Below are 26,615 nucleotides of genomic sequence, written 5' to 3' on the forward strand. Positions count from 1 at the left end.
CCTGAGCGAAAATGACATCGTCGGAAACTTTCTGTTGTACACCACACCCACCATAAAGAGTACCATTGGTTCCTTTTCAGCAGTGAAAACTGCTTAACTGCCTGATAAAGGAGACCCGTACCGTACATTACTGTACCACTCCGTGGAAACAAGCCATAATTGTCTCTAGTAGCCTCGAACACCTTGATTATTTGAATCAGCTGTGTTTGATTAGGGTTGGAGCAAAACTGTGCAGAGCTGCGGCCCTCCAGGAATCCAGTTTGAGACCTATGTCTTAAAGTAACTAGTACGTATTAAAAACATATTTAACATATAAACATATTAAAGGAGCCATTTCATGCCTCTTTTTACCAGATGTAAAATAAGTCTGGTGTTTCTAGAGTGTGTATGTAAACAGCTCAAAACACTATACAAATAATGCTTTAGAACTCTTTGAATCTGCCCCTTTAAGGCTTTGATTCAAACAGTGCTATTTTGGTGACTGTCGCTTTAAATTCAAATGAGATCGTGCTCTTTTCAAATAAGGGCGGAGCTAAAATAAAAACACCTGTGTGTCAGCATAGTGGCAGATTCCAAAACAGGACTAACACTTAACTGAAAACGTGAAAAGAAGCATCTCAGAATGCTTAAGTCTATAAAGACTATGGTGTTCATTTGTGCATCCTAAAACTCCACGTTAATCCTCTTTGTCATTATCTTCAGCAGGCGAAAACTCTAATGGCAGACACCTGCTTCTCACTCAGGGCTGTTTATGCTAATGAGGGATAAATCGTCATTAATGGGCGGGGCTTTCCCCCTCTGATGATACGTACAAAGGGAGAATGTAAATGAAAGTGCTTCTGCAGACCGTTTTTATCAAGTGTGATTATAAAAAATTTAATTTTGTAATTTTTACCATTAAAGGCTAGCTATACCAACACACTGCTGCCACACATCTGTGTTTAAACCCCTTATAAAAGTGATTTTTGTATAATAGGCAGTGCTTCCCATAGGTTTGAAATATACTTGCGGTGGTAGCCGGATTGAAACGCATCTTTTACCCACAGCACCTAAATGATCAACTACATGCGACAAACAAAAAAGTAATGTGATTTGATGTTATACACCTTTTCTTTTCAATGGTTTCAAAGTTATTTAAAAAAGACTGTTTCTCTTACTTTTATGCTCTTTAGGAGCCATGTGCACCCACTGACAGGTAAAGGCTGCTCTCTTTCTCTCTCTCTCTAAAGTTGCTTGACTGGCATGACATACAGCATTACCAAAGCATTTTAGATATGTATAAAGTATGTAATATATAAACATCATTAAATGAATAAAATATACAGCAAATGAGAAATAAAAAACTGAAAAATGGAATAAAAAAAAAAGACATTATTGCTGAAAATTATAATAATTACTAAAATAAAAAGTGCAGATTATTTGTATAAGGCAAATTTGTTGACAAGCCATTTCTAATGGTGTACAAATATTTTGTCGCCATTTTATTTTGCTATCTCCGAGTATATAGTCGTTTATTAAATGATTAATCACTTATTGTTTCTCTCATGGCTGTGCATATGGAGTCAGTTGCGAAAAGGTAATGCAAAAATGCATACAAATAACGGCAACTTTAGAAGGTAAAAGTAAAAGCCAAATCCCGGATATATTAGGATATTCAAAAAATACGGTCGGATGCATTTTGGCGCAAAAGGCACATCTCTGTGGGTCTGCAGCGCATGTGAGATTGTGTGAGCGCTGACGCTTCTCGCACACAGAACCAGCAGTAGGAAACGTGCAGAGCAAGAGAAGATTTTTCCACTGGTTAATTGATTGTAAATGTTTGGCTTTCTTGGACTAATACAATGATAATAATGGTATTATTCATGCGTCACCACCAAATATACCTGGGCGGCCCGCCTAAGTAAAGTCTATGTGTGGGAAGCACTGATAGGGCTCAAATCTAAAACTGGTCACATGCATAATATCAACCCCTGAACAATCATAAACAAGCACCAAGACTTGCATTATGAATGTTGCCTTTTTCTGTATCCATACCTGGTAGTTCTGCAGCAGGATGAGGCTGAGGTAGAACTCACTGAAGGCCAGCTGCAGGTCTTTGATATTGCGATGTTTGCAGCGTTCCTGTTGCGACAGGTGGAAGACAGTGCGACGGTGGCGCAGACCTGAAGCTCGGCTGCTCTCCCGCTGTGCATCCAGAGAGGACTGCAGCTCATTCTGCAGTGTGGCGAAACGCCGCTGTGCTTCTGCAAGCTTCTCTGTGTCATAAAAGAAGAACTGTCATTATGTGATGGAACAGGCTACATTTATACACTATATTTGAGAAAGCTCCTGTTTAATTACAGCCCTTCACATTCATTATTAGGGATGTCCTGATCAGTTTTTTTTTGCCCTTGAGTCCAAGTCATTTGATTTTGAGTATCTACCAATACTGAAACTCGATCCGATATCTCTATAATACATAAAAAAGAATAAAGAAGAACAAAGAAACAGATCCAGGATGTTCCTTATTTCTTTATTTAAGTCACTTTATTTTAACATTTAACAAATCTATTAACAAACAGAGCACTTATGTGAGGTAGCTTTAACAATCAAGTAATAAATAACATCAATTCTTCACTTTTGGACTTTACAACAGTAAATATACAAAAAAAAAAATCTAATATGAAAATAAATAACACCACAACTTAAAATACCCGGCAAGCAATCCCAAGTTTACATATCTCACAGTTTGTTATGGAAATGCTGTCGTCATCAACTTTATAATACTTCCAGACCACAGACATACTCGCGCTTTGTATTTCAAGCTGCTTCCGTGTTCTACTTTGTTGGCATTTAACCCATAGTATCTGTGCAACAAAGTGATGTCATGCTGTTTTTTTTTAAAAAAAGTATAAAATAAAATAAATAAAGTAAAAAAAAATAAATAAATAAATAATAATAAATAAATAAATAATTATATAAATAAATAAAAAAATTATAAAAATAATAATTATAATAGTTATATGTATATAATTATAATAATTATATATATATATATATATATATATATATATATATATATATATATATATATATATATATATATATATATATAAATATATATATATATATTAATTCGAGTCCTGATCGGGAGGTAACGTCCGATTCCGATCGAGTCTGAAACCGCGTGATAGGGCCCGATTTCCAATCACGTGATCCGATCTGAACATCAAAATCATATCAAAAATCGACTGCAGGTGTTAGATCCTTTTCTTTTCAGGCACCTAAAATGTGGAACAGTCGTACCGTGTGTTCACACCTCCACCGGCGAGTGCGTCATAATTGCCCAGCCAATGAAGCTGTGCTTTCACAGCACCACAGCAGGTGAAAGCTTTACCTCCAAGTCATTGGCACTCTGATTATCCAATATGTTTACATGTTTTGTAACAAAATAAACTGATTAAAAGTCGTTTGTGTAGTGAGGCTTGTGCTCAAGTGCTAATCTAATTTCAACATGGTGTTTATAGAAGACGCTTAATTGCTTTGGTCTTCAAATTACATCATGTTCAAAGTTTATTTGACAGCATTCTCTGGAACCCTCTCAAGCGGTGGACTTGACGTTCCAATAGGTTGCCAGCGAACTGCGTCATAGCTCATTAGCATAAAGTTGACTTCATTTCAACTCCCCCTGATGTTCACACCAGTGGCGAGGCTACATAAGAGCCAGGGTGGCACTGGCCAACACAAGCTGAAGGCTGGCCCACCCAGGCAAAAAATTTTTTTTATTATGGCACATCCTAAATAGAAGGCATGTAATTAACGTAGAAATTTAACTGTAGTAAAATTAAATATTGATGATTAACAGCATCCTTTATTGATTGTTTATTAATAAAATTTGAATTCTTTTAAATCCCCCTCCACTGCACGAAAATGGAATTGTCCAGCCGTTGCTCAGAGTCATCACTTCGCTCATACAAACGTTTTTTTATTTATTTATTTGGCTTGATTTGACTGAGGCAGCAGCTCTGAAAATGAAACTGTCCAACTCACTATTCTTATTTAAAGGTCAAAAAAGGAGGTTATAAGCAATAAAATGAGTAGTGTAAGATGAGGTATGATAATAGGCTGTTATAATCTCGTTGTTTTCAGTATTAAATAAAAAAAACTCATTTGGCAGCTTTTATTGTAGCCTAATGTTTTGGCGACTGTCTGTATTTTACACGTTATCTTGCAAGAAATCTGTAAATATTAGACATCCGCTTATTTCATAATGCGGCATAAAAAATTCAGAAGGAAAATCTGCATTTTTGCCTTACGATCTTCAATGATAAGATCCGCTATGACAAAGTAAATGCTTTTGCACGCTTGATGCACTTTTTCTTTGGGCTGAAAAGCCTGACACACGATAGTAGTTATTTCACACATAGTTAAGGAGTAGGCACCAAGTTCCACCCTTATTTTAACACAGTCCACCCAATTTAAAATTTCTGGCCTCACCCCTGGCTAACACCATCCAAAACACACCACGATGAATGGTTGTCAGCTACTTTGACAATTTTGCCAGCGGTGATGTGAATGCAGTTAACTTATCATAGTTCTGTAAGCAGAACACTCTTGTTCATTTAAATCAAGACTAAAAGACACATCTCTTTCCTCTATCAAGTAAATTAGGTTTGTTTTACAAGTAAAAAAGTTTATTCTATACAGTAAAACAAAAACAAAACCTCAAAATTCAAATGCCTTATGGGATTTTTTTGCACTAATCAGGGCAACTGGGAATACTACTCAAAACAACACTGTAATGAGAATGACATCTGCGCTCATGTTAGTCTGTCTGTCTCTCCTTATCTCAAATGTTCACATAATCTTGGATCCAGTCTGTAACCAAATCGTGTACAAAGGACGACCTCAACCTCAAGCTACACGACTGATTCCAGCTAAGACCTCCATTATGGCTTACTGCACTTGAACAGAGCTGCTGATACACTTAAAGTTAACATTTCTGGCTGGATCAGGCAAGTGAAAATTCTTTTAACTGTTCCTAAACAAGTCTTGCATTGCTACATATCTTTTGTAGTGCAGATGTATTGTGCTGATGTGGAGTTATTGGCTTCTAAAGAAAAAAATAAAACTAAAAAAAAAAGTAGGGATGTACCGGTACCATTTTTTTGCGATTGGTACATCGCGATACCAAAATTCTGAGTATCGCCTGATACAGATACTGTGCCATTTTTCTTTTTTCTTTTAACATAATACAGTTTCTATAGTTGTCATGATAAACTCAAATAATATATCTTATTTAGTGAAAATAACAGACCTATAGGCCTACTACACATGCCAGACACACAATCGAACTAAAAACATGATGCTTTCTGTAAACTAGGCTACATTATTTGAGCATTTATTACGACATTTATATGATCTGTTGTGGTCCAGCTCTTGTCTTCTTTTTTAATATTAAGATTGTTCTTTGAAATCTGTAATAGGCTACCATTATTAAACCTCATTGCTGGTAAAATAACCAGCCTTTTAGCAAAGCCTGATATTCTCCTGCAGGTTTGACGCAGACTAAACTAAACTGTTTAAGGCCAGTTTTACCTAATCATTCCCTCGCCTAATCTCGTTGTGAGCGAGACTGAGAAAATGAAAGCACATCAGCACAGAGAAAAAAAAAATCAGATGCTCAAGACATAATCTTTAAAATAATGACTTATATTAAACATGTTGCAAATATATGACAGGTTTGTAATACAACAACTACAGTGGAGCATTAATTAAATCCTTATTTTCCATGGAGCAAAACAAATCATGCAGTTGTGTTCATCGTTCATCTACTTTTGTCTAAAAAGTAATTTTTGTCTTAAAAAATATCGTTATGGAACGAATTTCATTTTGTTTCTTAATTTTCATGTATTTTTTGTTGGTCAGTTATCTACAAAATAAACAAGAATGAATTTGAGGTGAAGTTCAAAACAAGGTCTGCTTCTCTGATTCAGCGCCAAAACACGGTCTGATAAATAAAATATTAATATGAATAAAATTACAGTGAAACATTCACAGTTTCAGAGTAACCTATGTAAGGCTAAATAATTTTATGTTAATGACAATCCATACGGTGTCCGTCAGTTTCACTTTTATTAATTTATTCAACTACTTTGACTTTAACGAGCCAGGCTTTACAAACTATTCGCAGCATTGAAAGAATTCCCCTCGGAAGAATAAACTCGGTCGGAAGGATATGAGAACTGAAACCTATTGTGAGAATAATTTTCCGGAGCAGCGAACATCGCGTCGAGACAGCGTGCAGCCATCCGGTATCTGCAGACACTTCCAAAACTGAACAGCACAAAGGGAAGAAATGAGTGCGTTGAGGATTTGTCCAATGTATTATTGAGCCTTTTCTAATTTAAAATTTCAGGTAGGCCTACTTTGTGAGTAAAGAGCAGGTAATAACCCTCTCTACTCCAGTGTTGTGAATGTGATCTGCTGATCTAACACACAGCGCAACATGATTTAGAGACAGCAATGAGCTCCTTGTTGGAGATCAAAATGAAGCCGTTTAATGCAAAACTAAATGCATTTATCCTCTGATTATTTAAACTAATAGGAACAAATAGTCTTGGAGAATGTTTGTCGTGTTGTCGTAAACGAACACTGGAATGAAATGAATGGAGAACGATTGACAGGCAAGGCCGCGGGAAGCGCTAAATTGAACATGAATTTAAGCATTTGAATATTCATCTGTACCTTACATTAAACTATAGAATGGCTTCAGAATATTTGGGATATAGTAGGCATTAGGGATGCAACAATACAGTTAGTCTACGGTACAATACAAACCTCGTTTTTTTTAACACGGTTTTCGGTTCGGTTCTGATGGTTCGACACATTTGTTTTTTGTTATTCTATGCTTAGGCAATAGGATCAGTTAGAGGTTAAGGAGAAAAAAATGTAAACAATTTATTGCAATACACATTTGTTTTACCTTAAAGCCAAAAAAGGTAAACTAGTTCCTTATGTATTGAATAAAAAAAAAAATGTATACTGAAATCTCGGCTGCTAGTAGCCTATGTACAAACTGGGGAACAGATAAATTCCTACATTCTTATAATAAACATACATGTGAGGTTAATAAACATGAATTGACCATTTCAATAAACATATCTGTACATTAGTAAACATAAATAAACCATCTTAACTATCTCGGTGCTGAAAAAAGTGCAAGGACGGTAGTCTGTAACTCGGATCGAGTGCTTTTATAAGATGACAAAAGCCCGCATCTCCAATCACCGAAAACTGCTGGAAATCTTTAGCAATGAACACCACCACTGCCTTTGTTATTTTTATGCGTGTCTTGGATCCAGTTGGGTACGTTTGCTAAAAGGATTCAGCAAGGGATTGTTGTTTATTGGAGGACTTTATTACCGTCTCTGCTATCCTGTTTTCAGATAGTGATATTGCTGGGTGATGGCGCTGCAGATATGCAGTAATGGTTATACAGTACGTGTAAAACAATGCTTACACACAGTCATTTTTTGTTCACCGTTTTTTCTGTCATTGGCATTATACTCCACGGCAAAAACGAAATGTCCTCACACCGCAGATTTGAAAAACGCCGGTGAGTTCTCAGAATCAGAATCAGAAAGAGCTTTATTGCCAGGTATGTTCACACATACGAGGAATTTGTTTTCGTGACAGAGCTTCTACAGTGCAACAGGATAACAGAGACAGGACAAAAAAACAGATAATAAATATATTTTTAAAAAATAGAAGTAAGTAGTGATGCCTCGTACTGTTGCCTCTCTTCACCGCCGCTCGCCATGTTAAAGTGTGGAATGATGGTTAAGCGCCCCCTAACTTTAGAGCATAGTGATTGAATATTTACTCGAATAGTTTCCTCATCTCAGCTCTTAGACTTACAGGCACAGACAAACAGTCAATTCAGGGATATAAAATGCACATAAATTATTTAAACGCAAAACCGAAATAAACGCAATTCACAAGTGCGTATTGAACCGTGGATGTCGTACCGAATGGTTCAATATTATATTGAGAATTGTGGCATCTCTAGTAGGCCTACATGACAACTTTCTAGTGCCTTATAATAGGTTACCTTCATGGCTTTTGTTGGCTTATAAATTACACAGAATATAGCGCAATATGCACAAGATTTGGATTTGGATCGGTACCAGCTGGCCGATTCCAGATCCAGCAAAAATATGAAGTATTGAACCGATATCTGATCCAAGTATCAGGATTGGTGCTTCCCTTAAAAAAAATAAAATAAAGAAAGTAAGAGAGTCGTGGTGTGCTGGATCACTCACAGATGTCTGCGCAGCAATTTAATGTTTTTTAGTAAAACAAGTCAGACAACAATAATTATACTTTTTAGGTCACAAATATTAAATATCAGAGAACATATGAAGAGTTCAGATGCAAAAACCTCTAAAAGCCATTTGAAACTTCCTTCAAAAGTAAGCATTTTACCAGGCTCCTGTGTGTAGGTTCAGTCATTTCAAGTTTATGGCAAAGAATACACTCTTTAAAATGAAATATTTCAATATAAACATAGGAGTCTGACAAAAATGCTACTTTTGATGGAAATTTCAGACAGCACTTAGAGGTTTTTGCATCTGAACTCTTCATTTGCAAACAGAATGATCGCAATCTTGAGCCTTGCCCAGTGAAAGCAAAACAAGATAATAAATGAAACTTCTGAGAACAAAATAATTGATCTGCAGGTCTAAAAAGCACCAAGGCGAACAGTGTGACTGACAGAGCGAGAAGGCAGGTGGTTAATTGCAGGGATATAATGAAATAACACTCTTTAATAAAACCACCTGGTTTAATGCCAGTCCCGGCTTGGACTCTGAAGCTTTAATGTCTGTTTTCATTCAAGTCAAATCTCTGCGTGATGGGTAATCCGTCAGTGTAAATACTAATAATGACAAGAAATGAAAACAGCAGGCATCAGAGACAAACCGTCAGCTTTACTTCAAGCACGTCTCATGGTTGCACTTTCTTACCAGAATAAAAAGTGTTGATTTTGGCCAGCTCCTTCTCACACGTTTGGAAGAACTTCTCCTCAAACTTGGCATAGTATCTCTTGACGGTGTCTTCATCTGTGACTAAAAGCAAAAAAACAAGTGTGAGAAAGTAATCCTGATTTAATGGAAACAAAAGCAGCAATGCTAGAATTTCAAGGGCATTATTTAGAAAGTATTCTGTTAGCAGCCAGAGATGAGCGAGTCCAAATATTGACGTAGCGAAAGGCTATAATGTTATGTGGTTTCTTATGTGGTAACAGTTAAGCAGATGCAACTAACCAGGTGGCAATAGGGTATATGCCGAGCTAGTGCATTTCCCATGCTGATAAACTTCCGGTGACCTGTTATTGTGAGTTTTTTCCATTTTATATGGTTTCTTTTACAGCATCGATGTTGTAATGTAATTAAAATACAATCAGCTAAATAGACTTTGGCATTCATTCAGTTGCTCAAGCGTAAAACGAGACAAAAAGCCGTTTGCTCGCATGCGCCCGTCAGATTCGGCAGGCTAGCGCAGAAGCTCTATTGAATGTACTGGGTTAAAATAAATGTTCATATTATAAAGACATGGTGGGGAAAATGTAATTTAATGCAGTGCTTCTTGTACAATCTGAGACCCACTTTATATCGGATATCACTCAGCCAGTGGAGATAGCTGATTTTTAAAGAAAACAGACCTTAAACGCGCCGATTTTGCATTGGCATTCAATTCACCGGAAACGATTAACCCAGGTTACTGGCAAATTAAAAGTCCTTTTAGCATGCTTCGGCATATACCACATTACATCTTGTGCTTATAATGAACATCATAGGGATATTATTGCAAGATAATATTACAATATAAGCGTATCATTTGACAGTTGATAAGAAATTGGTCACCTGAAGACTACTCAACTGTTAGTAAATCAAATAAAGTCATCATTTAGGTCAGGGGTCACCAATCTCGGTCCAGGAGGGCCAGTGTCCCTCCAGGGTTTAGCTCCAACTTGCCTCAAAACACCTGCCTGGGTGTTTCAAGTATACCTAGTAAGACCTTGATTAGTTTGTTCAGGTGTGTTTGATTAGAGTTTGAGCTAAAATCTGCAGGACACCGGCCCTCCAGGAATACGTTTGGTGACCCCTGATTTAGGTTGTAAACATCATAATGCAAACTATAAAGTCTGCAAGCAGGTAATATTACGTTAACTCTACTAATTTTTTCTAAAAAAAAACTCAAATTTTGTTTCTTTTTTTTTTAAATAAATGTTTTACAAATTAAAACAAATTATTTTATTTACTTGATAAAAGTGTTAATTTCTATCAAAAATAATGAATAAAATAATACAAATTAATAGGCAAAAAATATGTCAAATCAATAATCAAACCAAAACCACAAACATTTTAATAGTTTGTAAAAGAAAAAAAGGTGGCATACAGGTTTTAAACAGCTTGATGTGGAGTATTTGACAGAATTTTCATTTAAGTTCAAGTACTACTTTAGGAAATCCCTGTATAATTATTCTACGTCATGTCTTTCGAAGATCCTTAGTCTGAGAAGCAAGAGTCAAGGCTAATTAACTCAACTAGGTGTTAAATCACAATAATCATAACAGTTCATGGGTCATGACTTCAAACATTTACAGTTAGAGGGCATGTGACGTTTCTGTTGACTGTAAATACTTCTGACACCATAGAGACATCACTTCATGATATTCCCCTCCGATGGACAAACTACAGATTGCAGTGACAGTCAGTCTGGCTGATACTGTCCAGACACACAGACAATGAATCATTATCTTGGGACTCTCAGACTAGGAAAAGTGACTCACGGCTTGAAATAAAATATCGTTTTACCCTAAGAACATTTTAAGCACATTGTCTCCTAAACTGGGTGTTTCATATCGGCGTTCAGCAGCGTTTCAAGTGTGACTCTAGAGCAGTCCCAGCGTTATGGATGTGACATTTGCAGTAAAAACCTAAAACCTAAATTCAAAAAGAAAGTATACAGTATGTAAACATTATATTTGAACATCTGATTATATTTTCCAAAACTACTAACCACAGAGTTAAGGGATCAGATAAATATCAATCTGTAAACATATATAGTTTAACCCTTGTGTGCTTTTAGGGACGTTTCATCCACTCTGGGGTGATTTTGAGTGCTAATTTGGCCATAACTTTTTCTGCGTTTCAGCTAGCAGAAGGATTTTTGGTGACAAATCTTATTTTGACACATATTTCGAGAAAATGCTTTGAATTTTTTAAAGAACTCTGTACACTCTGGGCAAATTTACTACTCTTTTGTTATGTTCAGGAGGAAAACATCCACTGAATCAAACTGCTGTAAAAATGCATCAGATATTTATTTTTTATTTATTCATTCATTAATAAACAAATGCAAACCATTATAATTTATCATTCATGTTGAGCGGGTTTGAATTAAGATCACGATCTTTTAATGTTTAACTGTGCAGCTTTACACTAAAGGCTTTAATGCAGTCTAAACAAACAGTGACAGAAAACACCTTTATTAACGACCTGAGAAAGCATTTAGGTAGGTCCCACCACAACTTTTTCCATCCTCATTATATTTTACAGGGAAATGCTTTCATACACATGATTTGAATGACGAGGGAGGCGATCTCTTAGCAAATGTTATAAATGTTGAATTAACAAGTTCAAAAAACGTTATTAATCTATGGGTCACGTGCGTTCCAAACTGTGTGAACTGTATGAATCAAAGATCAACCGTGACCCGTTACACCCCTATTAATAATCGTTCACATGTCCAAGACTGTGATAAAAGGTAAAAAATCTAGTCCACAATTACTTTATATATTGAAAACACGTCATTGTGTGTTTTTTTTCCCACTGTAATTTTTACAAATATTTAATAGTTTTGATCAGGACAGAGGTTGATTAACAAAGAAAAAAATATTTATCTCATGCATTTTTACAGCGGTTTAATGTGGATGTTTTTATATCTAACATAACAAAAGGGTAAAAAATTTGAACAGTGCACAAGGGTTAAATGAGGAAAATAAAAAGTGTTAAGGAAGTATACAGTATACAACATACTTTATAGAAATTCTGTGAATTAAACTGCACCCCAGCCCCCCACCCCCACCACCTCCACCCCTACTATAGAACAAAAATGATTCATTTCATTTAATTTAGGAGGAAACAGCTTTGTTATGGATGCAACACCTCTCCATTATGGATGTGACAGACGTGAAATTGCCAATTGTGTGACTTTGGTAAATCAAATATAATTGTTTGAAAACACTGACAGACACAGTTTTGAGTAGGGCTGCAACAACGAATCAATTAAATCGATTACTAAAAGCGTTGGCAACGAATTTCATAATCGATTCGTTGTGTCGCGCGACAAGGGGACGTTTGATTATTAAAAACCACTTTCGTTCAGCGCGGAGCGGAGTGAACACGGTCCCTCTCGCACTGACACAGAGTTCGGCACCCTATAGACAGGGATGAGGAGGAAGGGAGTTCAACAGCAGGGTCCTACTTTTATTTCGTTTTGAAGTGAGGACCGTAAAGCCCCTGGTGCCATTTTTTTTTCTGAAAACAAAACCAACTTAACTCCGCTGAGAAAGACGTGTTATATTATCACAATTACGCAGTGTTTTAACAGCCTAATGCTTAATTTATGCTTTAGACATGTAAATACACACTTGTACTAGTAAAACAATACATTTAGAGTTTGTAAAACACACATAGAAGTCTAACAATCCATTCAAATTTAATTTGCTGATGTGTTTTTGTCATATCAGATACACATTACAGATAAAGTAACTATAAAGTGGAATCTACTCCTCTCTACGTTCACCAGCCACTTACTTGCATGTATTTGGTGAGTAACTGGTGAACTTACGTGCTGAATCCTGTGTGTTCTGCTTTTATGAATAAGGCAAACGTGCGGCCGCAAGTAAACATGGCGACGACCATCTCATGTTATAGATCACAATCACTTACACGTTTATGTGAACTGGTAAAACTTCTGTTTGAGATTAGATCTCATTAAGATTATTTTTCTTACCCAATTCACAAATAATTTAACTTGTTTCAAGCAAACAATCACTTAATTGCGAGTTTTTTTTCCCCAGAAAACAAGACATAATTTCTTATGCTATTTCATGTGTCTAGTATGTATCTTGATTTAAAAATATTTAGATATTTGGATTGAAAACAGGCAAAAACTACATTTGTTTATTATTATTATTATTATTATTATTATTATTATTATTATAAAAGCTCATGGATGAGCTTTTTTGAATAAACGGTTGAAAATGAATGCCGTTTTTATCCAATTCATCAATTAATCGAAAAAATAATCGACAGATAAATGGATTATTAAAATAATTGTTAGTTGCAGCCTTAGTTTTGAGTATTTTTGCATTAATGTAAAATACAAGCCTACGCGAAAAAGACTTATTGGTATTTTGATAATTTTTTTTCCCATTGCAAGGTTAACATTTGCATGGAATTGCTCTCTAAAAACATAATGAAAACCTTTACATGTGTGTGGAATCCACAGTTTACATTATTACTCATATTTCTTTTGCCGAAGCTCACGCAATGTGTGGTCTGCATGTGGTTGAAAAACACCGTTATGTGACGAGAGCAAAACATGACTTCCAGTTGTGCTTCTTGAAACACTACACTCACAAAACAGCCCATAATCCAACACTTGCGCAACACTGTTTGACCGACTCAGTTCACAAATTAGCTACATGTTTCAATCTGCCCAGGATCATTATTGTGCAAATTCTATTAGCGAGATAAGATTTAGAAGCAACTACTTCCTTGATCAAAGTACTAAACAACAGCTGCCACCAACAGAGCGTTCCCTTTTGGGTCAAACATCTCTCTAAGCAAGTGGCTTACTTATCATATGACACTTTATCAGTTACTATAAAACCCTGAAGCAAACATGAAGGAAAATCTTTTTCGGGTATGGTGTCCTTATGAAGTTCAGCGAGTTCATTACTGCACGGTTTTGAATATCCAGTTTGAGCAGCACATGCTTATGGGAAATATGTGCCTTGGCCTACATATTTTAACAAAACGAAACATACATTGCCTCGGGTATGTTTTGTTGGACGTTTCAGATAACAAATCCACTAGAGGGCACTGTTTAAGCTTTTGCAAATCTGAAATATGATACTTAGGGTACGTGTCATTGCACGTTTTAGATGACAAATCTACTAGAGGGCACCATTTATGCTTTTGCTAATCTGAAATATGTAACTTAGAGTACCTTTTGTTGAATGTTTCAGATGACAAGTCCACAAGAGGGCACCGTTTATTTTTTTTTTGCAAAGGTACATTTCGCTGCACGTTTTAGTTGATAAATCCAATAGATACTAGAGCTCTAATCGGGCCATTTAAGTTAGGCCTGACAGAATTCAGCCCACGCGCGATAAGTACATCTTTATTAACAGCTTTTTAAAAGCCAGAACCACATGCACACACAGCTCTTTTGCCTTTTTTCAAGAATGAGTCGTTGTATGTGTTTTAACATAATTTATTCATGACAAATGTAGGCTTTAGGCCACTTAGAAGTTGGAACTAAAGTAAGTCCTCTGTAACATCGTAACATCTCAGCACTCTAAATAGGCCTAGGTACATACACTTATCCGTTAAATTGGCCAACACACCAATAAAAATGAGTCTTTCTTGACAATTTAAATGAAAATAGATTCTAAATTATGACTGGTATTTGGCAATAACAAAATTAAAATAAAGGCTTTGTGAGATTTGTTTCACCACTTCTCTTCACAATACGGCCTTAAGGTGACGGTGAAGCTGAATAATAATAAAAAAATAATGCCAACATTAGCCTATATACTCTGTCTACATTTTGCATTTATGATTTAATTAATATTTAGTTATAATTTGAAAATCCTTTACTCACCAAGATTAGGCTTTGTAAACGTGTTTTTGTGGACGAACATTTTTTGAATCCCCTGTAGATTTCTTTAGCGCGGTCCTGAGCTTAATGGTGCGTCCAGCAACACTAAACACCCTTTCACTGCTGCTGCTACTGGCTGAGATGCATAGTACTAGTGATCTGGCTAATTTTGCAAGTTTTGGGTAGGATTGTTCGACCTCGTCATTTTCCCACTATGCAAAATTCGCTTTTTGACTTCCCTGTCATTATTTGATTTACCTTTAGGATGGGTTTTAATGTTGTAAAAAACGATTTGATTACTTTCTCATACTAATTGAAATGCATCACATGATCGTTCATTTACTGCACAAGCCAGAGCGCAAGTCCAAGCCCGGACCGACCCCATACAAAATTATAGAAATTAAGGCCGAACCTGTCGGGTTCGTTTCGTTTTGGGCAAAGATCTTTTGCACTAATAGATGCCACTGCTTATATTTTTGTGAATCTGAAATGTTATTTAGGATAGGTTTGGTTGCATGTTTCAGATGACATATCGACAAGAGGGCGCCATTTACGTTTTTGCAAATATGAAATATGATATTTAGGATACGATTTGTTGGACGTTTCGGATGAGCATGTATTTGTTTGATTTTGCAAATCTGAAATATATTAGGGTACATTTTGTTGTATGTTTCAGCTTTTAAAAAAAATCCACTAGAGGGCGCCGTTTATATTTTTTGCAAATCTGAAATATGATACTTAGGATAATATTTGCTGTATGTTTCAGATGAGCATGGATTTGTTTATGTTTATTGAAACTTAAATATGTTGTTTATGTTACGTTTTCTTGTATGTTTCAGATGACAAATCTACTAGAGGGCGCTGTTTACAGTTTTGTAAATCTGAAATATGTTAAGATACGTTTTGCTGTATGTTTCAGATACAAATCCATTAGAGGGTAACATTTAATTTTTTAAAATCTGAAATATACTTAAGGTACGTTTTGTTGTAGGTTTTAGATGTCAACTCCACTAGAGGGCACTATTTACGTTTTATGCAAATCTGAAATTTCATACTTAGAGTATGTTTTGTTGTATGTTTAGATACAAGTCATTCTTCTACACGTCCATGAGAAGGCTGGCTTCTCATACAGATCACCTAGCAAACCACTGACCTAAACCTTTCCCTAAACACAACCAATAGTGTATTCAAAAAACTGCTACCAGTACTATCTTACAAACAAACGGTTTAGTGGTGTTTAAAGGTGGCATTGATTTAGAGACCTTTTAGCCATTTCTTTGAAGTAGTCATGTTTTCTGAAGGCTTTTCATATCATTTATTGTGGAATTATAATGACAGGTTTAGCATTTTTATGCATTATGTAGGTGTGAGACATGACATTTTCATAGCATGATAATTTACTGAATGTTTTATCATGAATTATCAATAGGCAGTGGTACTTAAAAACCAGTTTTTCCACCTGTATAGCAAAATACAGTGTCATGTATAAGTAGTTGGGAGGGGGGTTGGGGGGGGGGGGGGGGGGGTTGTGCTGGTCGCGGAATTCACGCTAAATGGGGGGGGGGGGGGGGGCGGGGGGGGTTTGCCACCCTTACTATTATGCCGCCCTAGATCTCGCCTCTATGGACGTGCCGGCGCTAGTTGCAATTTGAAACATTCCTGAAACATTCTGCCTAATCAGCCAAAGATTTAAGTGCAAGATACACACTGTCAGTCACAAAAGTTCCTACCTGGCAAAAATAAATCTCATAATTGCATCATATCCATCTATACTTTGTCAAATTGATTCATTTTTTTTGTTTGTTTATGGCACTTTCAAAGGTGACTAATCTAAATGCCTTCCACTGGCTAACAGCAAAACAAGTGATTGGTTCTTATTGCGCAACAAGCATAAATCTAAATGTAACGCCATGGCACTCTTCATTAACTTACACAGATTTAAATTCACTATGAAAGGCATCTTCATCTTGAATTGGTTTTAAAGCAATTTCATTTTCATTCCAAATCTTAAAATAAAACTTTCTACGAACAGCTCAAGCCATGCTTGTGATGAAAGGGTTAAGAAGATTCTGGGTTCTTCACAATGCAAACTGTTTGATCTGATCTGATCCTGTGTTAATACTGGATTACGCCAGCTCTGCAGCAGGGAGTCCCTCGCTGTACTGGTTTAGGTAACCCTCCCCAGTGAGGCTTTCAGCTAGGTCATTGTGTCTGGTCTGCTATGTAAACACACAGTTCAGTTTCACATTGGCTCAGCAGGGATGAACATACACAGCTCTCTCTTTACCCGAAGCTCCTGAGAGAGAGATAATAAACTACAGCGTGCCTCTGTACTTGAGAACTTGTGAAGCCAAATCTTCTAGGGAATGTGTAATGTTATAGAATGACTCTGTGATTATTCAGGGTATTTGCAGGAATCCTAAAGATAGTTTCAATACCTTTTTAAGACTTTTTAAAAGACCTTATCAGAATATGTTAAGACCTCATCGCCACTTCAAGTTCATATTATTATCATCAAACCTTTAACTTGCATGCTTTTTTGGAGTCAAACACTTTGAACAACGCTTGAACAAAATTTAAGACCTCGTAAATTGCAATTAAGACTTTTAATTTTGTTCTACGGGTCTTAATTTTCTCATAATTGAATTATCAACTTTAAATACTTTTTAAGACCCCACGGACACCCTGTTATTTCAATCTGTAACTTGTAACAGTACTGGACTTTGAGGCCTTCTGTACTTTTGACCAATGGCTGACTGATAGATCTGTCACCTGATCATTCTTACTGACCGATAGCTGTATCTGCTTTGGTTAGGTCTGTGATTAGAATCACACAAAACTTGAAATCCGGTCTGAACACCTAATCAATAACATTGTCAAAACACAGTATTGACCACAAATGTTAGTATTGATAAGTTGGGTGTGTGTTCACTGTGGATTCAGAACAAATACCGACTTCAGTACTAATCGGTACAGAAAAAAAAAAATAATAATAAAATAAATAAATAAATAGTCAGTTTCCTGTTAACATTCGTAGGGTGCTTTCATGCTAGCACTTTTGGTCCACACCCAGGTTGGTTTGACGTCATAGTCCGCTACGTTTAGCTAGTGTGAACTTGCTGGCTTCTGAACTTGAGTGCCACATGTAAACCGGACCCGAGTCCACCTGAAAGAGGTGGTCTGAGGTACGGTTAGTGCAAACTCTGGTACGGTTGACTTCTAATATGAATGCAATCATACCAACTAACGGAAATGAACTGCCAACTGTACAACAAACTTTAGCTTTCATAATGTTCATTCGTGTGTGTTTGTCTGTGTATCACATTACCTTGGCCGCAAGCGGGACTGACCCAGTGCAAACAGTGATAATGTCTACTTGTCCCCACCAAAAACGACTTCTGCAGACATCACATGATGTTCTGAATGTTTTTAATGTTTGTTTTTTTTTTCAGCAGATAGTAGTGGCTATCTGTATTTTGGTTTTGGTAACAAAAGGTAATTGAGCCAAGTGTGAAAGCACCCTTTAAAACCACTGATTGGCCTTTGTATTCATGTGCTTAACAGATATGGCTGTGATTGGCAGTGAAGGTCAATCACAGGTCAAACACAATGAGCAATCAGATGTGTTTAAGAACACGATCAAAAGCACACAAATATAATCGCAAAATAGACATTTGATAGATACATTTTACAACCCTTGTAAACCCTACATTTAGCTTAAATCATTAATCCTTAAAAATGTTTTTTTTTAAGATTTATAAAAATAAATGTGGCTTATTTTCATGGTTTCCTTTCGAGACATTTACTATAAGTACAACCATGTAACCACTTATCATTAGCAGACTGTCTGCTCATACGTCTTAATTATGATGATCCCATAACAAGCGTTCTATAAGTAACTTTGCAAGCACGTCAACTTTTTCTGCCAACAACAACAACCTAATGTACTGACAGCCAACTAATACAAGTTATTGATGTAGTTGCAGAGTCAACAGAATGCCTAAAAAGGCACCAAGGTGCGACTATAAAATAATTTTGCTATACATAAACAATTGCAGAAAAAGCAGAGCAGAAAGCATAACCAAAATGAAATCAAATGTAATTACTTCAGAGAAATGACACAGCTGTAGAGTGTTTGTTAAACGAGCTAAAAAGATATATAAAGCTCTGTATATAAACTGTATATAAATCTATAAACCTCCATTAAGAAATGCAAGTACTTCAAGACAGTGAAGTACTAACAAGTAAAGACGGTCATAATCAGTAACATATCCTTGTTATACGTAAAACACTTCAAATGATGGGTTTATGACTTCAAACGCCTGCATCATCAGCCCTTTCTGATATCCGTCATCAAAAAAAAAAATCAGTACCTTATTAACAAAAAACTGGTCACGCAATTTCCCCTCAAAATCATAGCTGTACTTAAACAATACCATTAAGCACAATTATCACCACCCAGAAAAACCACAAGCTTTGACTCAAGATTATAGTTATTTCTGGATAATCATAACTACCATCATCCCACAGCTTAGAAAAACACTCAGTGTGCAGGTTTATGGCTCTTTGAGAGCTGTAGCGCACTCTTGTAGGAAAAATGAGCATCTGGACACGTGTTGTGTGTGTGTGTGTTGTAACCTTTGGATGCAAATCACTGCTTATCTGTGTGCTAGAACAGTCCTCCATTAGTTTCCAATAGCTATACATTGTGCACCGAGCCCCGGGAACTAACAGATAGCATTACAACTGAGACAAAGGTTTTCCTTATCACTCATGTTTAGACATTATATTCCGACAAAGCTAAATTCTGTGCCAAGAATAACAAACTATGGCAAACATGTTCGCTGTAGTGAGGTAACCCTACACTGAATTTGGTCAGTTGAAATCTTCGCCATTAGGAAACAGTTTGAGTGTGGGTTCATGAACATTCAGAATTATCAATGCATTCCAAGCTTTTCAGGAAAGGGGGTAGAAATGTTCTGGCACATCTGATGTGAGGTCCTTGAAATTGTCTATGTTGGTCATGTGAGTAATGTAATATTGCTTCATTTTTGTCCCATTTCCACTGAGTGGTACGGTACGGACTTACAGTACCCGAGCTTAAACAAACCTGGTCGTCGTTGTCTTGATGAACAGCCACAAAGCCAAGAAGAAGAACAGAATATACCTGTGCCTGTAGTTGTTTACAAGGCCGTCTAAAGTGCAAGCGGTTTTGCTTTCTCTTGTACGCTCACTGCGTGTATATATTTGAAATAACGAACTTCTTGAGCTGATGATAATAACGTGCGCGTGATTCTTAAAGTGCTTCTGACATCCGATCCTTTCAGAAACGAACAATGCGTGAGAGTGACACGCAAAAAAAACAAAGGAGAAGCCCGAGAAAACAAAGGAGCAAATGATTCAGCAACCTAAAAGATGAACGAACTGGCATGTTTAACTATTATCAACGTCTTTTGAACTTTTATGAACTCGGAATGACAGAATTACTTCCTAACAAGAGGTTAAATGTGCTGGTGAAGAATAAAGATACAGATGAGAGGTTTGCACTGACTGTGGGCTTTGTGTTGCATGTTGTTTTTGAACCCAAATAAGGACTAAATGTAAGCTGTGTGTAGTTTTTTTGTAATTGGTAATTGGCCAGACGGAATCTGCAGACATTTTTTGCTATTTCTGCGGAGAATTTTGGTAAAAATCTGTGAATTTCTGCGGAATTATTTTGGGAGTATCATAACTAAAACCTTAATATATAAAATAAAACATAATATCTTTTAAACTTTTATTTAAAGTTTAAAACGCAAATCCAATTAGATCCACTTTATTTGGTAAACAAAGCAAGTCTCTCATATAATATCTCTACTAAAAGACAGAAAATATTACTGTACAAACTGTAGAGTAAATAAATCAGATGAACATTTCATATTAGTCAATAATATTACTGAAATTAATTAAAAACTGAATAAATATAGATATTACACACATTTACTCAAGGAAATAATAGAATTAATGATTGCCTAAAAATCTGCGCAGTTCTGTGGAAAATCTGCAGAATTCTGCGCGCACAAATTCCATGGGGCCTAGTAATTGGTAACATTACTAAGGCTGTAAGGGTGTGTATGCGTTCATATATGTTGCATTTTATTTATTAATCGCAGACGTTACAGAAGGTTATTTGGCATCATTGATCTGCAGTTTTAATCAACTCATGTTCATAGAAAGGTTAGTAATGAACATTTATACACAAGTATTTTATATGTATAAAGCATTTGTTCTGTGAGTAGTGCTTCTCATATGATATATGAATGACCTGTACAGACTTACTGTAACATTCCTCAAGCGAGAATGACGTCGACTGAAACTTTCTGTCCTACACCACGCCCACCATTGGTACCCTTTTGGCAATGGAAACGCAAGCCTGATAAAGGTGACCCGTACCGTACCGTACTGTACCACTCAGTGGAAACCATTAGTTGGCTCTCTACAAGATTTGGATGGGACAGGTTTTCCAAATGTCTGTTATTTCAGGTATGGTTTTGGACTGGACTAACATTTACTTATTTTTTACGCAGGAAAGAGTGTCTGTGTTTTACATGTGGACGCTGCACAAGACCACATGTTCAAGATACGATAAAAGAACATTTCAGGAACAGAATTGAAAAAAGTCCATTGAACACAATTTATGAAATCTGCTCAAATGTATTTTGAAATTAGAAGATTAAAGCACTTTGAAATGTTAAATAAAACATCCTACATTAGCTGTTTCATGGTAATGGACGCTTTTAGTGTGTGAAAGAGGAAGATCTACTCTGCAAAGGTGATATTTGACATGTCAGAAGAACATGTGCATTGTGTAGTGTTTTTTATGTGATGAGAAATTGAAAGTGATTGAATCACAGATAAATTTTCAGATGGATCTTGTACACTAATATAAAAAATATATACATTCAACAAGCAGAATGACTGCAGAAATTAAAGTACACATACCTAAAACTGATACTACAGTTGCCAGTCTTAAGCTACTCTTAACGTTTGTTGGCACTTCTTGTTGATTTATTTGTTTTATTTCTTCCCAGGGTAGAAGACCCATCTACTTCCATTATTGGTCTACAGAAACCTGAATACCAGCATGCTAGAGATTGTATAGTAGTTCACGTTGACTAACACACATAAGAAAAGGCATTCTAAAAAAAAAAAGCTTTTTCAGCAATTCAAGACATTCACATTCAGATGTGATTAGATTTCTCATGGGACCGCTGATTTTGCTGAAAAACTGTAGGTAATTTCAGTTTTTAAGAAGATCGTGTGAACAAAAGACAGACATGGCAGATCAGGGCGGGATTAAAATCCCAAAGTGTGTCTGTGAAACAAAAATGTCTGTGTGAAAAGGAAAGACCCAGCATGCAAGACTGGAGGTGAATGAATGGATTGAATATATATGAGAGTTGAATGCTAGAATCAATCCCAAGACATTGAAAAGCAAGTGCTGCACACACAAACAAAAATGTGATGTGCAGTGTATTTTTTTTACACTGAATGCAATGAGGTTGTAGTAACGTTCGTTTGTGTTGTGGGAAGAAAAAGACTTCAGGTGAGTAAATGTCTTTTATTTTCTCCGTAATCACACACAGAGCAAATGTGTGTGTGTGTTCTCTCTTCTCTCGGCTGCTCCTTCTTTTCTCCTTAAGAAGGGTGTCTCTCCGGCCCAATCACTAGAATAAACAGGTGTTATTTATTATTTCTGATTGGCCTGCTGATTAGCCGCCAGGCTTTGAGCATGCTCTCCCCCCTCATTGGGTGTTCGGTCATGCTTACCTCTCCACCGAGGTAAACAACATGCAGCGGTATTAGGTCAAAGTCTTAAATCTGCCGCTATTTCTAGACGTCAGTTTTTTTTTTTTTGAATGTGAACCATTCTGGTAAAAAAGAGAAACACGATCCTTTTTCACTGTTTGGCATGTACTGTGAATGTGAAAATGGCCAGATGGTAAGCTAGAATAATGGATCAAAAGGTCCAGACATTCTGTGATTGCATTATCACTTTTTTTGGTTTAACATCGAGTACAAGAGTTTCTGATGGAACGTTTTTTTTTTTTCTTTCTTTCCCTACAGCAGTAAGAAGTCGAAACAATTTCATGATGAATGGTCATGGCAAATGCACACTATAACCAATGCTAAAGATGGTCCTAAAAATGATGTCCAATCCTAAAAAGAACCCCGATGTGAAGCGAACAACACATCCTAAAGACCTTTAGTGGGGTTCATGACAATGGATGGTCAATTTACCTGTAAAAAATTAAGCTGTCTTTCACAATTTGAGCCAAGAGAATTTTTGCTTTGTCATCCAGCATTGGTGGATGAAGGGTTATGAATTCGGTCTTCAAAAATCCAATTTAAAAAATTGTGGCAAACAACAGACCAACCCTATGTCAAACAACTAGGGCTTCACGATTAATCAAAAAAGGTTGCGATCCCGATTCGACCCTACATATGATCCTAATTCAGCTTTTCTACGATGCAGCCAATTATATGTTCATGGTCAGGAGAGAAGCGTAAAGGCAGACACATAAGTTTTCACAGCAACATGGACAGCAACCAAATGGCGTTAAAAGAGTCACATACTGTATTTATATGGTATAATTCACCCAAAAATGTCATTTCTGTATTCATGTAATGACATTTTGTGGCCTAAAAATCACACCTGAACTGACTCACTGTTTGTTTACTACTGAGAGGACGCACGCGTGCCCACAAATGACGTCTACTTTAGCGAACAAAACCTGCATAGATTGCGCAGCGCAATCATTTGAGAGCAGAGCGGGAAGTATGATTTGCATGTTTTTTTCTCAAAGTGACAGCAGCCATGACATGAGCAGACTGGGCAGTAAAAGTGAAACCGGCGCATACATCATTTAAATGATCATTTCGCATTTTACAGTTACGACAAGCACTTGACATGTTTTTTATTTCATAGCAAATTGTTGTGCATGAGAATAAATGTTTACTGGGTCAGTATAACTACACCAGCCTATAATGTTGAATATAATGCAAGAGGAAATTTGATTATGACAAATGTGTCATGTTGTCAATGTCAGAATGCAAGCATATGTCTCAAACAAAAGAAATGAACTTCAGAATTATGAATAGTTGTATTGTGATTAACTCGCTTTACTGTGAATTAACAAACAGGACATTTTTAAATTCTATTCAAGTCCACCATCAAGTCTATACAAAATTTAGCATTTTAACCAACAGTAGATTTACACATACGCCTTATGGTATTATTGTTGTTTTACCATATGTTTGAGAATAACAATAATATTAGCCTATTCATATTAACCTTTATTTTACATCTACAGAATTTTGAGAAAATCGTGATCTTGATTTTAAGCAAAACAAATCGTGATTCTCATGTTAGCCAGAATCGTGCAGCCCTACAAACAACCAGTGGTTAACCGAACCGTACTGTACCACTCAGTGGAAACGGGCCATTATTGGCTGCACCCACATTTATTGAAAACCTTCATGACGGAAATGAAGTACAGTTTCCACCAAGGCAACAAGGGGTGCTGAAATATAATTGGGTATTCAGGTAGTGGGAAGGTCATAGAGACCAAAACAAAGATAGACATTCCGACACTGAACGCACAAAGCAGAATAATTATTTTTCAGATAAACAAATATGTTCACTTAGCATGTTTCTGAAATATCTACAAACATATGATGTATTTTTATACTTAAAGATTCGATGAAATGTTTTGAAATTAGCAGTTTTGTTCGATGTTTGATGTAATCTCAAACGAAACATGAAGAGACAAACTACAAGTCTTCTTGCAACAGCGAACAGACAAACTACCAGCTTCACATGTTTATAATAGTTTCATGTCCTAAACGCAAATTGTCACTGAGTACGTTTACATGGACACCAATAATTCGGTTATAATGTGATAAAGACAATAGTCTGATTAAGAGTCCACCATGTAAACAGCGATTTTAATCTTAATTTTAATCTTAAGATTAATTTAATCTGATAATGGTCATATTCGAACTGAAGAAAAATCGAATTAAGACGTGTGGAGTATGCTGATTTTAGTCGCATTATTGAACAGACATGTAAACACCTTAATCGAACTATTAACGTCATGTAGGACTTTTCGACGTGTGGGGCATGCATGAAATGTTTCCGAATGAAATTAAAAGTGCCAAAGTGCAGTTAAAGTTGACGAATTAAAAATGAAACACCCGAAATTAGTTGAAACTACAGAGGAAACGTGGATAGCGTGGTGACGCAATGAGCAACGTTAATCGAATTATGTGCTATAACATGCAAAACGTGATCATGAAAGGTACATTCAAAAAGCAACTCATGTAAACGCCTTAATCTTATTATAATCTTAATTAGATTAAGGCAAATAATTCAATTACTGATGTCCATGTAAACGCAGTCAATATTTTAGTGCGCACTAGCTTATAGATATCCTAAAAACTAAAAATATTAATACTAACATCTTAAAAAACTTAATTTCATGGTATCTATAAGAAGAGTAAAACAAATGTACATACAGCAGCTTTAAGCAGGCCTTGCTTAGGGCTAAATTACTGACAAAAACAAATGACATAACAGAACATTCTGTACCTGCTGAAACTGCACAAACTCAACCCAAAACAAAGCTTTTTTCCTGAAAACACATGCATGATGTCAAACAAAGAAGCCGTAGAGACAGTAACGGGTGTTTGTTTTGGTACAAACACACACACACAAAAACTGCAAGCAAAGGAATTTCCGATTGTCATGGTTGACAGGTTGTATTAAAGTATGTAAGTATGAAGTATACATTAACAATACGTTAATATTAATACTGAAACTAATTTTGCTGTGTGCTAATCGAATATAGGTTACACAAACTCTGTGCATGGCTGTTATATGATAAAAACCATGACCTATTTTAAGGTTTACAATTGATTTCGACTTTTTAATTTTGTCAAAATTAGTGTGTGTGGTGTCTATTCAATATGATCAAATCATTCAAGGTGACACAATCTGAAACACAATCTTTATATTTTAAGTCACGTCATTAAACTGTAATCCAAAATTAACAGATTTACATTTCATTTCAACCATACTGCATTTATAAGGCACATCAATTATTGTGTGTATGCTCTGGTAACATATGTTAAGGCTTATGAAATAGATCTAGGGCACTCTTTGAAGGTGATTTATGTTCTGTTCAAACTGTTTGTCTGGCCAGAGGCAGATAGAAAGTCTTTATTTGTGCGATTCTGTTCGATGATTTAGATTTACACATTTTATGCTTATGGGTTGATTACCATCGTTCAGTCATGTAGAGCACATAATATGTTTGCACTGTAATGACAGACATGAAACAATTATGTGTTTACCTTCAATCGATGGGGCCTGATCCTGGGCGGAATACAACATTTCTTTAAAAGCCTGTGGAGAAGAGAAGAATATCAAACATCATTTCCAGAGGTCAGACAACAGGCTTTCATATTACAAAGCAGCATGTGACTGGCACTGCGCCAGCGTTGACTGACAAGGGAACGACTGCCAGGATGCAGACGGAGTGTGACAGAAAGACGCGAGTTCTTGGGTACAGAAAAGGAAGTACTAAAGCTAAAAGAATAATAGAGGAAATGGCTGTTTTTAACTAGGCCCAAATCTA

General features: G+C 36.2%; 1 protein-coding gene across 1 annotated transcript in view; it reads right to left on the reverse strand.

Annotated features, from left to right (window-relative positions):
- The window catches only part of xpr1b (xenotropic and polytropic retrovirus receptor 1b), a 41,965-nt gene extending 15,586 nt beyond the window's left edge, over positions 1 to 26,379 (reverse strand). Inside the window, exons 1-3 of the mRNA XM_056472281.1 lie at positions 26,332 to 26,379; positions 9,006 to 9,107; positions 2,035 to 2,255 (exon numbers count right to left, since the gene is read on the reverse strand). Of these exons, the coding sequence (XP_056328256.1) occupies positions 2,035 to 2,255; positions 9,006 to 9,107; positions 26,332 to 26,371 (363 nt within the window). The 5' untranslated portion in view covers positions 26,372 to 26,379. The remainder of the gene's footprint in view (positions 1 to 2,034; positions 2,256 to 9,005; positions 9,108 to 26,331) is intronic.
- Positions 26,380 to 26,615: the final 236 nt, after the last annotated feature.

Source organism: Danio aesculapii, chromosome 2 (assembly GCF_903798145.1).
Source record: "Danio aesculapii chromosome 2, fDanAes4.1, whole genome shotgun sequence".
Classification (NCBI taxonomy): Eukaryota; Metazoa; Chordata; class Actinopteri; order Cypriniformes; family Danionidae; genus Danio; species Danio aesculapii.